At 38.1% G+C, this 16742-nt stretch overlaps 1 protein-coding gene across 4 annotated transcripts in view; it reads right to left on the reverse strand.

Moving 5' to 3' along the window:
- The window catches only part of NBAS (NBAS subunit of NRZ tethering complex), a 344585-nt gene that overhangs the window by 300873 nt on the left and 26970 nt on the right, over positions 1–16742 (reverse strand). For all 4 annotated transcript variants that reach the window (XM_061168818.1, XM_061168819.1, XM_061168817.1 and 1 more), the window contains one exon: positions 15764–15862. In XM_061168818.1, the coding sequence (XP_061024801.1) occupies positions 15764–15862 (99 nt within the window). The remainder of the gene's footprint in view (positions 1–15763; positions 15863–16742) is intronic.

Genomic DNA, 16742 nt, shown 5'->3' on the forward strand with positions numbered 1-16742 from the left:
CAAGAGAAAAAAATTCAGTAAATTGGCTGTAACGCTTAGCATCAACCCACAAGCCTAGTCAAATACTGAGAATGAAATTAGCATATCATTTGCTTTGTGACATTTTGAAGCTGTTTATATGTTAATAATTACATCTTAAGCATTCTGTGATTTACTACTGAAAGGATCACTAGATTTTTGCAAAAATTAAAACCGCAGACAATACTGCAGAAAATAACTTATATCACTAATGTTATTTTCTGTTGCAGTAAGCTCCTCCACCCAGAAATATTTACATGCAGTGGTAAGCAAAGCCTCCTTAAATATACAGTATTTGGCTCTTAAGTACTTACTTCAGGAATCACATTTTGAAGCAAGTGATTATTTTTAAATTATTCTATAAAGACATAAAGCAATATGGAATTTCTATAGTACATATTAAATTCTGAAGACTAAAGCCCTCGATGTGTAGGAGTTTAAACTACTCGTTAACAAAAGCACGAGAGTAGGAGAAAGAACTTTCCCAATAATCTTCAACCTGAAAATTTTGTGGGCAATAGGAAAATCATGGGTCTAGGAGTCAGGTGTATCAGGTTCAAATACCTTTGCAACAGAGTAACTGTAATATTAGTTTCCTTCATCCCATCAAAATTTATAAAAGCAAACCACGTGCTAAGCAATCAGGAATGCGCAAGACAAATGAAGAGCTTGCTCACTAAACCACCTCTAATTCTCAGAATCAATTTGTAGAGTCGTGTTTAGCTCTCCCAGTGCGTTAGTACCAACCATGGGGTGAGGCTCGGGGGCGCCCTCCTTTCTCAGATGGCTGTGGACACATATTCATACACGAGAACGACAACGAGCACTGTCCACTCCAGGGGAAGGACAAGCCAACCCAGACCACTGCTGCAGGGACCCCTGAGTTAGGCACAAAAGTAGCCTTCAGGACCAATTAACTGCGTGGAGGAAGAAGTCAAGGAAGGCTTCACAGGGTAACACCAGAGAAAGGTTTCTCCTTTAAACAACTTCCCAAACAGATAAAGGGATCAGGTAAAGAGCCTGCTCAGCCAAGAGAACACAATGTACAAGAGCACGGAGACGAGTCTGTAAATGGTGTGCTGGGAGGATGGTGAGAAACGCAGTGAGCGCTCCCAGCCTGTGAAAGGCGAGCAGGGGTAGCAGGGCAGAAAGTTCAAAGGGTCCTTAACAATACAGGATGGTTTATCCTGCTCGCTTCCCAAGCACATTATCACCTGCTACCTTCTAAACGGTAACAGTTACTTAAATCATGCCTCCATCACTAAACGTTAAGCCACTCGGACACAGAGACCGTGTCTGTATCCTTCAAAGCATTTACCACAGCTGTTTCAGTCAGGAATCACCTCTCTGCGCACTATGTGCCCAGAACTGCAGCGGCACGAAGATAAATCCGACCCAGAGCCCCCCGTCGTCCTTGGCTTAACCTCTCCAGGCTTCAGTTCTCCCACCTGAGAAATGAAGGGGCTGAGCCAAATGATGGATGAAACTCTTTTCCAGCTCTGACATTCTAAGAGTCTAAAATTCAAAGCAGGAATGTAGGTATCAGACAAGAAAAATAAACTGTAAGTGATGGAGCCAAAAAACACAAGGAGTGAATTAAATGAGAAGGAGTAAAGGCAGAGGCCAGAGCAGAGCAAGAGGCAGTGAGAAGAGGGTGGTCAGGCCCATCCGAGGAAAGGAAGGGAGGGATGGAACGTGTGCCCCACGCATCACACCAGACGTGATCTGGATGCCCTGGGAGAGCTAAAGGGGACCCTACAAATTGATTACAAGAAGAGTTATAACTGGCTTATTAAGAAAAGTCTTCAGTCTAGTAATTGTTGAAAAAAATCTGCCATCTAGTGGCTTAAAACTCCTTAAAGCCAAGGAAATGAATTTGAAATGATAGAGCAAGAAACTCTTGTATGTTCCCTGTCCGATGACCAATGGGCTTGTGGCATACAACCAGCAAGGAAGGGGGAAAACAAAGAAAGAAAGAAGAAGAAATTACATGCCCCCAAATTAAAAGTACTTAAGACCATGCCTGGCAAAGTAAGGGCTCAAAAACTGTTACCTACTACTTCACAGCTAGAAGCCGTTCTTCTCTTGGGATCATAGAAATGTTCCCAATTTTAATTCATTCTAATTTGATCTTAAATATTCTTTGCTACAAAAATCTTACCAGTTCAATATTAAAAATTCTGTTCATCTTGGATTTCTTGAATGTCTCTGCGCCTGTTGCCATCCCTCAACCCACAGCTGATGACAATGATCATCATCTAAAAACTTAATTCCCCCCCCATCATTAGGATGGATTTAGGCAACTTCACTGCAAAAGCACAATATAATATGTTCAGCATCCCTCTGTCTGATCCGTTCCATGTCTACTTTGAATCCTGATTTCAGAACAGTCCAGGTTCTGAAACCAAATTCTCACCTTCTATTTCAATACCAATAGTTTAATTTTTGAAGTCTTTCTCAAACTTGTTCTCTCAGGAAAATAAGTCCTGTCTTTGAACCCTACCTCCCCCCACTGAATCCTGCTAACTGTTGCCTGCCAGCTGTCCCCGACAATGTATCTTTCCATAATGCCTGCTACCAAACTCCCTGCCACAATTTTGCTCTGTTAAATGCTACCTAGTAGTCTATACTGGATGTCCTTGGTACTTGAGCAGCTTGCTAAAACCACCATCTACTGTCTGTGCCCAATGCAGTGCAGCAAAATGTGGTCCAAAAAGAATGATGACTTGAGGTTACAGAGCTAATAAGTAGCACAGATTTCCTGTCTCCTAATCCAGTACACATTCTATCATATCACAAATATATTTTTTTAATTTTCTGTTTATAAAACAAAATTAATAGCATATATGTGGAATCTGAAAAAATTGGTATAGACGATCTTATTTACAAAGCAGAAATAGAGACACAGACATAGAGAACAAACGTATGGTTACCAAGGGGGAAGGTGGGGGTGGGATGAACTGGGAGATTGGGATTGACATGTATACACTATTGATACTATGTATAAAATAGATAACTAATGAGAACCTACAGTATAGCACAGAGAACTCTACTCAATACTCTGTGGTGACCTAAATGGGAAGGAAATCCAAAAAAGAGGGGATATTTGTACATGTATAGCTGATTCACTTTGCTGTACAGTAGAAACTAACACATTGTAAAGCAACTATACTCCAATAAAAATTTTTAAAAAACATAATTAAGCATCATTCCTTAATTCCTATAAAATAACCTAAGATAACTCAGTAGTCTTCTTTCAGCTCTCTTCTCCAAAGAGAGATCCACAACAGCTAGCATCACTCCAAGTATAAGAAGAAATTCAATCTGGCCCAAGTGACTTCTTAAAATGGCATTTCCATAAATTTTGCAGAGGGATTGTGGAGTAGGCCTTAAAATCAGGGGGGAAAAACGTATAACCCAAGTACAAAATATCTTGCTTAAGATTCATGAAATTCACTGACATATAAAGTTATCAGGTTAAACTACAACCAAAACACTCGGGGGTGGGGGGACGGAGAGAGAGCGAGAGGGAGGGAGGGAGATTGGTTGATTTACCAGCTGAAGAGATTAAAAACTTTATTAAGGTCTACAAAGGCCCATTTAAATGTAACTGTAACATAATGAGAACTAGCCCCTCTTATCAAAGAATCTCCAAAGAGAGGACTGACTGATGCGTTAAAGCTGATTTCCAAATAATTTAATTTTTTTCAGTGGTAGGCAAAAAAAAGTCAAACTAATAAAGAAGACTGTCTTCTTAAAAGACAGCCAGGTGGAGGCTGCTAAGGATCAAGATACTTCTGAGTCACACATGTCTACCTATCTGTAACATATCCTGGATAAAAGCAGATCACAGGATATGGCCAAGACTCTCCACTTCCCTGCCTCCTCAGAAACAAATGCCTGTGGGAAAAAAAAAAAGAAAAATCAGTCTGTGAAGCTCAGCAAGTCCCTTAATTCACACCTAAGGATTTTCACATCCGCCAAGACAATGCAGCTTTCTGTGCAGACAACAGCACCTCTTCATTTCTCTTCAAAAACCCAACCTGAACTCAGGGAAAGAAGAATTTTCTCACAGTGGAGGAATGAGAATTCTAAAGGCAACATGAAAAGCTCCTTAATATAAGTTAATATACTCGATTACTGACATTCATACTTCCCAGCTACAAGGCTGCGCATTAATCTCTCAAATGTCAACAGCCCCTACATTATCAAAGGCTGAACACACTCTCTCACTGCAGTGGAAGATAATTAACAAGAATCAGGACTACAGTACTCATTCCTTTTCTAGAAGCAATCCTTCATGAAATTATTAATCTTATCTAGCTAGGGCTTATGAAAAACTTCCTAATGTAATTTATACCCAACTGCTCCTCCAGCTGTCAACAGAGTGTATCATTTACACATCACTGCCCTGATTCTCACAGAATATATATGACCTTAGGAACCAGAGAGAAAGATGGGCAATTTTATGGCAATGTAACGGCTATAAAGGCCCACTGATTAGCTTCCAAAAGCATCTCACAGGTCTAGATGGATCTTACACCTTATAAGAGGAGAACAAAATTTACCTATGCCCTTGGGTAAACCTTTAAGTAGGGCACTCTCAACACTATCTCCTCCACAAGATATAATTTAAACATTTGTAGGACCAATGGACATTTCCCTAGACAGGGGTGATGTATGAAGAAGAGATCGTGGCCCCCTATGCGTACTCTACTGCACCCCATCCCATTCTATGCCCAAGACTGTTTTCCTTCCATTTTGTGCCAGTGAAGTCATCATCACGCCTCATGAGAGCTCATTCACACGAAAAACATTTTTGATCCCCCCACTAAGTACTAGTTATTTACTTGGAATACCTCCTTTATCCCATGAGTGTAAAGGACTCATGTTTAAAATGCTGAGGGACTTCCCTGGTGGCGCAGTGGTTAAGAATCCGCCTGCCAATGCAGGGGACACGGGTTCGAGCCCTGGTCCGGGAAGATCCCACATGCCGCGCAGCAACTAAGCCCGGGCGCCACAACTACTGAGCCTGCGCTCTAGAGCCCGCGAGCCACAACTACCGAAGCCTGCACTCCACAACGAGAAGCCACCGCAATGAGAAGCCCGCGCACCGCAACAAAGAGTAGTCCCCGCTCGCCGCAACTAGAGAAAAGCCCGCGTGCAGCAACGAAGACCCAACACAGCCAAAAATAAATAAAATAAATAAATTTAAAAAAATAAAGTGCTGAGTGTTGGTTAGGGGAAATCAGAAACCCCCATGAGATGACCAAATCAGGATACGTAAAGCATAGCCCTTTAGCACTTCAACATGCCATTACTTAAAGGTATTCCTCAGTCTCGCCTAAAATTAACAGCTTTCTAAAGACATCTCGTCTTGCATCTTCTGAGCCTTCCCAAGAATAGTAGCAATCCCTATCAGTGCATACTTAGGAGAATGCAATTACCCAACTACTCTTTAGCCAGTTCACTCCTACCTAATTGCAATCTACTAATAGGCAAAATGACACTTAGTTTATTATTCCTTGTAAATGTCTGGAGTTCTTTCTGCGGAATCTGTATCTGGCTTAACACAGTTGACCAAAAGGATAAAAATTAATCACTCAAATGCTTAGATTCATCCTTTGTACAACTATGACATACATGATTAATCAATCATGATTCTTCCCCACAGACTGTATGAAACACGGGTATCTTTCTTAACATAAACCTTAGTATCCTTAACATAAAGATAAAAGTGTTCAGTTGGTGGAAATGTAAATTGGTGCAACCACTATGGAAAACAACATGGAAGTTCCTCAAAAATCTAAAAATAGAGTTGCCATATGATCCAGCAATCCCACTCCTGGGCATATACCCAGACAAAACTATAATTCAAAAAAATACATGCACCCCTATGTTCATAGCAGCACTATTTACAATAGCCAAGATATGGAAACAACCTAAATGTCCATCGACAGATGAATGGATAAAGGTGTGTATACATATACAATGGAATATTGCTCAGCCATCAAAAAGAATGAAATAATGCCATGTGCAGCAACATGGGTGGACCTAGATATCATCATACTAAGTGAAGTAAGTCAGAAAGAGAAAGACAAATACCAAATGGTATCACTTATATGTGGACTCTAAAATATGATACAAATCAACATATCTATGAAACAAAAACAGACTCACAGATATAGAGAACAGACTTATGGTTGCCAACGGGGAGGGGAAGTAAGGGAGGGAAGGAATGGAAGTTTGGGATTAGCAGAGGCAAACTATTATGTATGGGATGGATAAACAACAAGATCCTACTGTACATCATATGGAACTATATTCAATATCCCGTGAGAAACCATAATGGAAAAGAATATGAAAAAGAATATATATATGTATGTATATGTATAACTGAATCACTCCTGTACAGAAGAAATTAACACAACATTGTAAATCAACTATACTTCAATAAAATTTTTTAAAAAAAGCAATGTACACCAAAAAGAGTGAATTTTACTGTAAATAAATTAAAAGTAATTTTTTAATTTAAAAAAAAGATGAAAGTGTTCAAACGAAAGCCTACTTAAAGGATCTTTTTTTTCTTTCTTATGCAGTCCTTTATTTTTTACAGTTTTACTGAGGTGTGATTTACATTCCACGAAACTCACAGGCATGAGAGATCTTTAGGGACAATGGAAATATTCTAAAACTGACTGGAGTAGTGTTTGCACAACTCTATACATTTACTAAAAGTCATTGAATTATACACTTAAAATTAGTATCAAAGAGTCATCAAGGATTCTGAGAATGGGTGGCTTCTCAAAAGGGCCCAAGAAAGGAGACATGTTTTCTAGCCTTTGTCTTTGTTGAGATGTAATTCAGGATCTAGAAAGTTACCTTCAAACACTATCTTTGTGTAGTTATCAAGGAACTATTGGAGATTCAAAGTTGAATAAGTCAGATATTGCTTGTAGAAATTTACAATAAAATTAGGATCAAAACCTCAAAACAATAAAAAGCTGTTGAAAGCAGGATACAGTAGTCCCACTTATCCACAGTTTCGCCTCCTGCAATTCCAGTTACCCACAGTCAGCTGCAGTCCAAAAATATTAAATGGAAAATTCCAGAAATAAACAGGTCATAAGTTTTAAACTGCACGCCATTCTGAGTAGTGTAATGAAATCCTGCACCTTCCCGTGCCATCCTGCTCCATGCAGCCCAGGAGGTGAACCCTCCCTTTGGCCGGTGCACCCCACACTTTAGGCACTTAACAGCCATCCACGTTATCAGATACGGACTGCCGAGGTATTGCAGTGCTTGTGTTCACGAAAGCCTTATTTTACTTCATAACGGCCCCCCAGCACAACAACAGTGACGCTGGCAACTCAAATATTCTCTTACTGTGCCTAATTTATAAATTAAACTCTATCACAGGTACATATGTATAAGAAAAAAACATAGTATATGAAGGGTTCAGTACTATCTGTGATTTCAGGCATCCACCGGGGGTCTTGGAACATATGCCCCGTGGATAAGGGGAGACTACTGTACACAGATAAAGTATTGTATTTGAACTTACTCACGTTACGTGGGTGCCCTTATTTACGAATGTATGACTCCCAAAATAGACTGTACACTCCTAGAGGGCAGGCACCACATCTGAATCTCCACCACCAAGCACAGTACCCACCGGTACTGCAAGTTTAAACATCATCCCCTCTAAGAATGCAGAGGTACGAGATTCCTCGTAGCTGGAATCAGGGTACCATGTAAGCCAAAACTAACACAACAAAGAGGACACTGAAAACCAAAAACAGAAGGCAGGGAAGGGTTGGGGTAGGTGTAGGAGGGGGAGCAAAACTGGAATATGAGATAGCCTGGAGAGGATAAAATGCATTCATCAGGCTGTGAGTTAGAATACGTAGAAAGAAAACAGTCAAAATCAGCAAATCCATAGAGCTTATCCCAAAGCCTTTCAATTAATTTTTGTTTCATATTACCCAATTTACCACCCCAATTTCTCTTCTTCAATAGTGCTCACAGCATCAAGCAAAACAGTGAATTTCATAAAACCTTGAGTTTGTATATTACCAATTTATCCTAACTCCACTCTGGCTGACATATTTCACATTTACAAAATCCTTGTGGATGGTAAATATCACACGATCACATTACTAGAGTAACCAAAAATAAATAAAAATGTGATGAATATTTCAGCTTCTTAACTTAAAAAAAGACCATATAATGGAAAATATAAACAACCTAGCAATATTTTTGTCATGCACAACAGGGCATTTACACATATTCCTTGCTTTATAACAATTTTCATTCAGAAACTTTAATGCAGTCATCCATCTCCAAGTTGACTGCTATCAGAAATTGTACATGATTGCAGAACCAAGAAGAGGCCCTCCTCCTGTGGTTTCATAATGTACTTACCTTTCCAAAATTTTTGAGACCATTCCCCCAGAAATACCTTTATGTACTTACATCCTAGGCCAAAAACTGAAAGGCTTAAGAAGTAATAAGGTAATCTGACTTATGACAAGTTATTATCATGTAATAACTATTGAATGTATGATCATTTCAAACCTACGTTCCCAAGTGAACCCCACTTATGCGCCTGAAATACTGCTAGGAAAAAAGAAGTCTAATACTGACCTTTGTAAAAAACCAAGACAATGGAAGAGTCATCATGAAATAAACTAAACAAAGCAAAAAAACACCAAAAGATTAAGATATAAAATGCACCTCTTTTAAAAAAGACAAGAAAAATGTGGGGCATAAGAATACAAAATATAAGAGAAGAAAAAGGCAAGAGAAAAATCAAAAGAAAGAAACATAATAATTTTTCTTCTCCACTCAAGAAATTAGTCACTTATCCAAGGAGCCCACAGATGGAGAGGTACCAATTGACAAACAGAGCTCTTATACTAGATGTTATTGCTTAAATGTACACTGCATGTATTTGTTGCCTTCAATTATCTGAAATTTTAATTGGAAATATAAGATCTATTAATCAAAATTTAAAAATTAATAAAATATGATATATATGTATACATAGTAATTCTATGTATGAAAATGAATAGGCCCTAGTTGCCTGTGGCCTGAACTAGTGTATTATCACCTATGAGTCACCCAGCCACTAGTATCTCCAAACTAAATCAACATTCCTCAAAGCACAGCTGATATGTTTCCTCATCTCAAAAATCTGAGTTCCTTAAAGAACAGAACAGCCAATTAACGCTCCCAATTACCTGACCTCAACCTGCCTTTCACCCACCCATTCTCCCACCACAACTATCACCTCTCCTCCCCTCCCACACACACCCTACAGTGTCAGCCAAGCTGCACTGAGATTTTCCACAAATACACTGTGGTTTCCTGCCTGTTGTCACTGTTCACAATGTCACTTTGTCTGGAACACCCGTCATGTCCAGATCATATCCATTCTGCAAAGTAAGTCCTAATGCCACCTGCCATACTCCCCTGATCCTTCAAGGAAATAATATCTCCTTTATCTGGATCCCCACATCATTATATGCGCACTCTTTTAAGGCCCTTCCTTCTTTCCAGTTTGTAATCCTGTTATATATGTGTATGTATGTGTATATATATACACACACACATATTTAAATAGAGAAAGAAATATATATATTTGACATTACAAATATATATATATATATATATATATATATTAGATATACAGTTGACCCCTGAACAGCACAGGGGTTAGGGGCACCAATCCCCACCCCTAGCAGTCAAAATTCTGTGTATAACTTTACAGTCGGGCCTCCCTATCCCCACATGCATGTAATACTCAACCAACCGTAGATCATGTATTCCTATAGCATGTATTTAGTGAAAAAAATCCATGTATAAGTGGACCTGCGCAGCTCAAACTCATGTCATTCAAGGGTCAACCGCATATGCATATACATATAGGTGTATATTATTTCTCATTCAAGAATACGAGACCTTGAAGTCAGGATTGCTCTCCATCTTTGTATCTTCCACAAACCTAACATTGTGTTGCACACAGCAGGCCACAATAAATAAGACAGTAATGGAAAGGCCAAATAACAATAGAATAGACTTTCTACCTCATCAATCTTTACTAATACAGGCAGACAATTCCTCTAACAGAACACATATACTTTTCAAGGGACAATAGATTAAATTTTTTAAATGTATATAAGTGCTGAGAAAGATATTAATAACTGCACTAAAACAATACAAATAAGTTGAACTAAACCAAGAAAAGGCCTTAAAAGAGCAAACCTCACTTGAGGTTTACATAATAAAACATGGTATCAAAGAAGATGTAAACATAAAGAAATAGGTCACCCTCAACAAAAATCAAACCAGCAATTGGAGTGTCATGGGTGCGATATATGGTGACACTGTGAGTATGCACTGTCTAGCCTTGGCAAAATTCACAACAGAGAACTAAGCATGTCAAAGCAAAACACATTCTATCCCCGTTCTAGAAGCAGAATTTAGTGAAGACACATTAGTGAAGCCATGCAAGGAAAATACAAGATCTGAAACATAAAAACAAACATTAAAAGGCCATACTTTATATAACAAGTTGACAAGAATACAAAACAACACAGGGACTTCCCTGGTGGCGCAGTGGTTAAGAATCCACCTGCCATTGCAGGGGACACGGGTTCCAGCCCTGTTCCGGGAAGATCCCACATGCCGCGGGGCAACTAAGCCGGTGCGCCACAACTACTGAGCCTGCGCTCTAGAGCCCGCGAGCCACAACTACTGAGCCTGTGTGCCACAACTACTGAAGCCCGTGTGCCTAGAGCCCGTGCTCCACAACAAGAGAAGCCACCACAATGAGAAGCCCACGCACCGCAATGAAGAGTAGCCCCCGCTCGCCAAAACTAGAGAAAGCCCGCGCGCAGCTACGAAGACTTAAAGCAGCCAAAAATAAATAAATAAATTAATTTTTTTAAAAAACACAATTTTCTTATGCTTATAATGTTTATTTTATCATCAAAAGAAATATTTGATTTAAGAAAACAATTATTTGCAGCTTATACAATTACATTCAATTTTATAAAATGTGAAGAACTCTACTCTGAATGTGATCACTCAGCTTCATCTAAAGTAAAACAAAGGTCTATTAGCATTTCAGATTTATTGTATTTAGAAAATTCTTTTCTAATTTTTAAATTTTTTAATTGGCTAGACTTCTGAAACTGATCTTCAAATTTCTTAAGGATATACCAACGGACTCTTCAAGACAGGATCTACACAAATCAAAAGGTAAAAATTAATAGTATTATATTTATTCAATGCTATCATTTCCTGAATATCTACTATGTATTTAATCCTCAAAACAACTAGTGGCTCACTGAATACTCATTTCAGTTCCTTTTTCTCCCTTCCTAAGAGAGATTCTTAAAATAACTACATAGAACTTCTAGAAATGAGGAATATAAAAAAATGAAACTAAAAATACAATGACTAGTTTTAAAAAGAGATGAGGCACAGAAGAATTAGTAAATAGAAAATATATCAGAAAAAATTAACCAGAATACATGATTTTTTTCTAAACAAGATATGTATCAATTCATTATATTTATAATAGATATCAAAAGTGCTTCAAACTACTTTCTTCCTTAAGTAAATAGCTATACAGAAAAAATTAAAATAATCTTTTACTTCTCTTTTTCAACAATAACAAAGGGGGAAAAAAGAGAATGAGAAAATTAAAGGTGAGTCCAGGATACTCAATATCTAGATAATAGGCATTCTGGAGAGAAGAGAGGAAACAGAACAGAGGGGAAGAAATAATCAAAGAAATAATTCAGTGAATTTTCCCAAACGTGAGTATCCAAATTGAATGGCCAATACCATGGATATTTGAAAAAAAAAAAAAAAACCTACTCCAAGACATAACACAGTCAAATTTCAGAACACTGGGGGAAAATATAAAATAAAATCTTAGCTTTCAGAGAGAAGGGGGACCAAAAGAATAGACAAAAAAAAAAAATGGATTTTACACTAGAGTAACATAAGAATTCTCAAGAGCATCTTTAGACATACAAGCCCTCAAAAAATATACTTCCCATGAATTCTTTCTTAGGAGGTTACAGAAGGTTGTGATTCACCAAAATAGCCAAAGGAATCAACTAAAATAAGCTAAGCACTATTTACAATAGACAGGACATGGAAGCACCTATATGTCCATCGACAGAGGAATGTTTAAAAAAGATATGGTACAAATATACAATGGAATATTACCCAGCCATAAAAAAAGAATGAAATAATGTCATTTGCAGCAATGTGGATGGACCCAGAGATCGTCATACTGTGAAGTAAGTCAGACAGAGAAAAACAAACATCATATGATATCATTTATATGTGGAACCTAAAAAAAATGGTACAAATGAACTTATTTACAAAACAGAAATAGAGTCGCAGATGTGAAAAACAAACTTATGGTTACCAGGGAGAAAGGGGGTGGGGAGGGATAAATTAGGAGATTGGGATTGACATATACACACTACAATAAAATAGATAACTAATAAGGGCCTACTGTATAGCACAGGGAACTCTACTCAATATTCTGTAATGACCTATATGGGAAAAGAATCTATAAAAGAGTGGATATATGTATATGCATAACTGATTCAATTTGCTGTACAGTAGAATCTAACACGACATTTTAAATCAACTATGCTCCAATAAAAATTTTTTTAAAATAAAATAAAATAAGCTAAAAGTGGTTACCTTTGGAAAGCAAGAAATTGGGTGGAGGAGTCAGTTTTTCAAACTATTTAATACTTGGAACTACGTACAGATATAATTCATAAAATAAAAGGTAAATTATAAGGAAAAAAAAAGTCACATGTTGGGAGAAGATACTCATCATGCATATAATCAACCCAGAATTAATATCCAGATTATAGAAGAATGTCAAGATCAAACACCAAATAAAAAAATAAGAAATGATATAAAAAAGCATTCTACAGATAAGAAATATGAATGGCCAATCACATGAAAAGTTTCTCAATCTCATCAGTTATCAGGGAAACTCAAATTAAAACTACAATGAGATACTCTTTTACACCTACTAGATCAGCAAATATTTAAAAGTCTGACATCATCAAGACTGCTAGTAAGAATGTGAAACAACAGAAACTTTCATACACTGCTGATGGGATTGTAAATTGGTAGACCCACTCTGGAAAACATTCGTATTATCTAGTAAAGTTGAAGATGTATTTACCCAACAATTCAGCAATTCCACTCCTAGTCATATATCCTACAGAAATTCTTGCACATGTGTGAGAGAAATGCACAATAATTTTTGCCACAGTACTTTTTTTTATAACCAAAAAGATACTGGAAACAAGCTAAATTTGGAGAAAGGATAAATATGTTGCAATTTATTCACAAAATGAAATATCCTAATAGTACTTAAAAAGGAATGAACTAGAGCAACATACATCAAAAAGCAAGTCACAAAGCAAGACTTGTATGTCTCCTGTATGATTCCATTTATATACTCATAACTAAATATGTATAAGTGGTAAAACTACAAAGAAAGCAAGAGAATGATAAGCAAAACTCAAGACAGTGGCTATCTCTAGGGGGTCAGAGAGAACGGGATCAAGGAAATATAAACGGGACTTCAGTGTATTTGTATGCGGGTGTGTGTGTATTCTTTTGCAGTATAAAAATTTCATAATAATAAAAATTCCAAACAAAACACAAGGATAGGGACCTCCCTGGTGGCGCAGTGGTTAAGAATCCACCTGCCAATGCAGGGGACACAAGTTCGATCCCTGGTCCGGGAAGATCCCACATGCCGCAGAGCAACTAGGCCTGTGTGCCACAACTACTGAGCCTGCGCTCTAGAGCCCGTGAGCCACAACTGCTGAGCCCCCATGCCGCAACTACTGAAGCCCGCGCACCTAGAGCCCCTGCTCCGCAATGAGAAGCCACCGCAATGAGAAGCCTGCGCACTGCAACGAAGAGTAACCCCCGCTCGCCGCAACTAGAGAAAGCCCGCACGTAGCAACGAAGACCCGACACAGCCAAAAATAAATAAATTTAATTAATTAATTAATTAATTAAAAAACACAAGGACAAACCTATAATTGAACAGAATACAAAACTTTCATACATTTTCAATCAAAAAACTTAAGTACACTGAGGGTCAGAGAGTTTAAGGACTTGCCAAGAGAATAAGTCTCAAAATTCAGAACTCAAGCTAGATTTGTCTGACTCAAAATTTGATATTCTTCCCTTTTAGAAAACCAAAAAGTTAGCTTGGCTAATTTACAAAATAAACGTAAATTTCATTCTCAAATAACAAAATGAAAGGGAGAAATCACTGGAAGTAGAAAAGTTTTAGGTAACCCTCAATGTAGATGGCAAATATATAAATGAAGAAGTGGCACATATGAGAAATGGAATATACAGGCACACCTCATTTTATTGTGCTTCGCTTTATTGCACTTTACAGATACTACGTTGTTTGGGGGTTTTTTGTTTTGTTTTGGTTTTTTTACAAACTGAAGGTTTGTGGCAACCTTGTGCAGAGCAAGTCTATCAGCACCACTTTTTCAACAACAATTGCTTCATGTCTCTGTGTCACAATTTGGTAACTCTCTCAATATTTCAAACTTTTTCATTATTATTATATTTGTTAATGGTGATCTGTGATCAGTGAACTCTGATGTTACTATTGTAATTGTTTTTCGTTTTGTATTTTTTCATTAAGCTATGTACATTTTTTTTAGACAGAATACTACCGCACACTTAACAGACTACAGTATAGTGTAAACATACTTTTATAGGCACTAGGAAATCAAAAAATTCGTGTGACTTGCTTTATTGCAATATCCCCTTTATTGCAGGGGTCTGGAACTGAATCCACAGTTGTGCCTGTAGTGGTAGGAATCGACTATGCAGCAATCAATGCAGCCCTAACTTGCAAAGAAGGAAAGGAGAAGGGAAGAACATCTATCGAGGCCCTTCTATGCAAGGGCATTTCACATGCACTATTTTTTAACTCTCTCAATGATGCTATGTGTTATGTATTAACCTCATTTTACAGATAAGAAAAAAAGATTTAGAGAACTAAGAGAGAAGATATTCCTCAATGAATATTCCCAGTGCCCCATTGGGCTCAAGAGAAGCTCAGTCTGCCAAACAGATGAGCATGAATGTTCAGAAGATGATTGCAACGGGGACTTCCCTGGTGGCGCAGTGGTTAACAATCCGCCTGCGAATGCAGGGCACACGGGTTCGATCCCTGGTCTGGGAAGAGCCCATATGCTGCGGAGCAACTGAGCCCGTGCGCCACAACTACTGAGCCTGTGCTCTAGAGCCTGCGAGCCACAACTACTGAGCCCATGTGCCGCAACTACTGAGCCCGCGTGCTGCAACTACTGAAGCCCGTGTGCCTAGAGCCCGTGTTCCACAACAAGAGAAGCCACCACAATGAGAAGCCCGTGCACCGCAACGAAGAGTAGCCCCCGCTCGCCGCAACTAGAGAAAGCCTGTGTGCAGCAACGAAGACCCAACGCAGCCAAAAATAATAAATTAAAAAAAAAAAAAAAAGAAGAAGATGACTGCAACAATATTACAGACGTTAGGATAACTATACACAAGGGGAGGAAATAAAGAAACCAAAATAAAAATCAGAACGGACTTCTTCTTTCTGAAACTGTGCCAAGACTTCTACATCCACCTAATACTCCAGCAAATATGAGAGCAAACAGTTGCTTACCTGTGCCCAGGATGGTAAATAGCTGTGTTGATTCCATGAGGATAATGACTACTGAAGCTGAAACAGTGACTCTCCTGATAGCTCTGATTTGTTCCAACACTACATTCAAGAAGGTAAATAAGAAATAAATACCATTAAACCACAGTGAGATACCACTAAATACCCATTAAAATGTTTAAAATTAAAATGATAGACACCACCAAATACTGCTGAGGATATAAAACTACCAGAACTCTGATAAATTATTAGTAGGAATATGAATGATATAACCACTTTGAAAAAGCTCTGGCAATTTCTTATAAAACCAAACTATCCACCCTATGACTCAGCAATTCCACTCAAAGATACTGACCGAAGAGAAATGAAAGCATATATCCATAAAGACTTGTACAAGATTAGTCATAGCAGCCTTATTCACGAAACCAGAAACTTAGAGGTCCATCAATAGAAGAATGGATAAACAAATCATGAGTGTTATGGACTGAAGGTTTGTGACCCCCATAGATTGAATGTCTATATACCCCCAAATTCATATAAGACCCTAATGCCAATGTGATGGTACTTGGAGGAGGAGTCTTTGGGATCTATTAGGGCAAAAGAAAGGAACCCTCATGAATGGGATTAGTGTCCTTATAAGAAGAGGCTGGAGAGCTAACTAGCTCTCTTTCCACCATGTGAGGATTCAAGGAGAAGTCAGCAGTCTGCAACCCAGAAGAGGGCTCTCACCAGAACCTGACCATGCTGGCACCCTGATCTCAGACTTCCAGCTTCCAGAACTGTCAGAAATAAATTTCTGTTGTTGATAAGCCACCCAGTTTATGGTATTCCGTTATAGCAACCCAAACTAAGACAAATGAGATATTCATAACAATGAAATACTAATCAGCCATAAAAAGAATAAATTACAGATACATGTAAAAATAAGGATGAATCTCAAGATAAGCTGAATGAAAGAAGACTTAGACAAAAGAGTACATAC

Source organism: Eubalaena glacialis, chromosome 14 (assembly GCF_028564815.1).
Source record: "Eubalaena glacialis isolate mEubGla1 chromosome 14, mEubGla1.1.hap2.+ XY, whole genome shotgun sequence".
NCBI lineage: Eukaryota > Metazoa > Chordata > Mammalia > Artiodactyla > Balaenidae > Eubalaena > Eubalaena glacialis.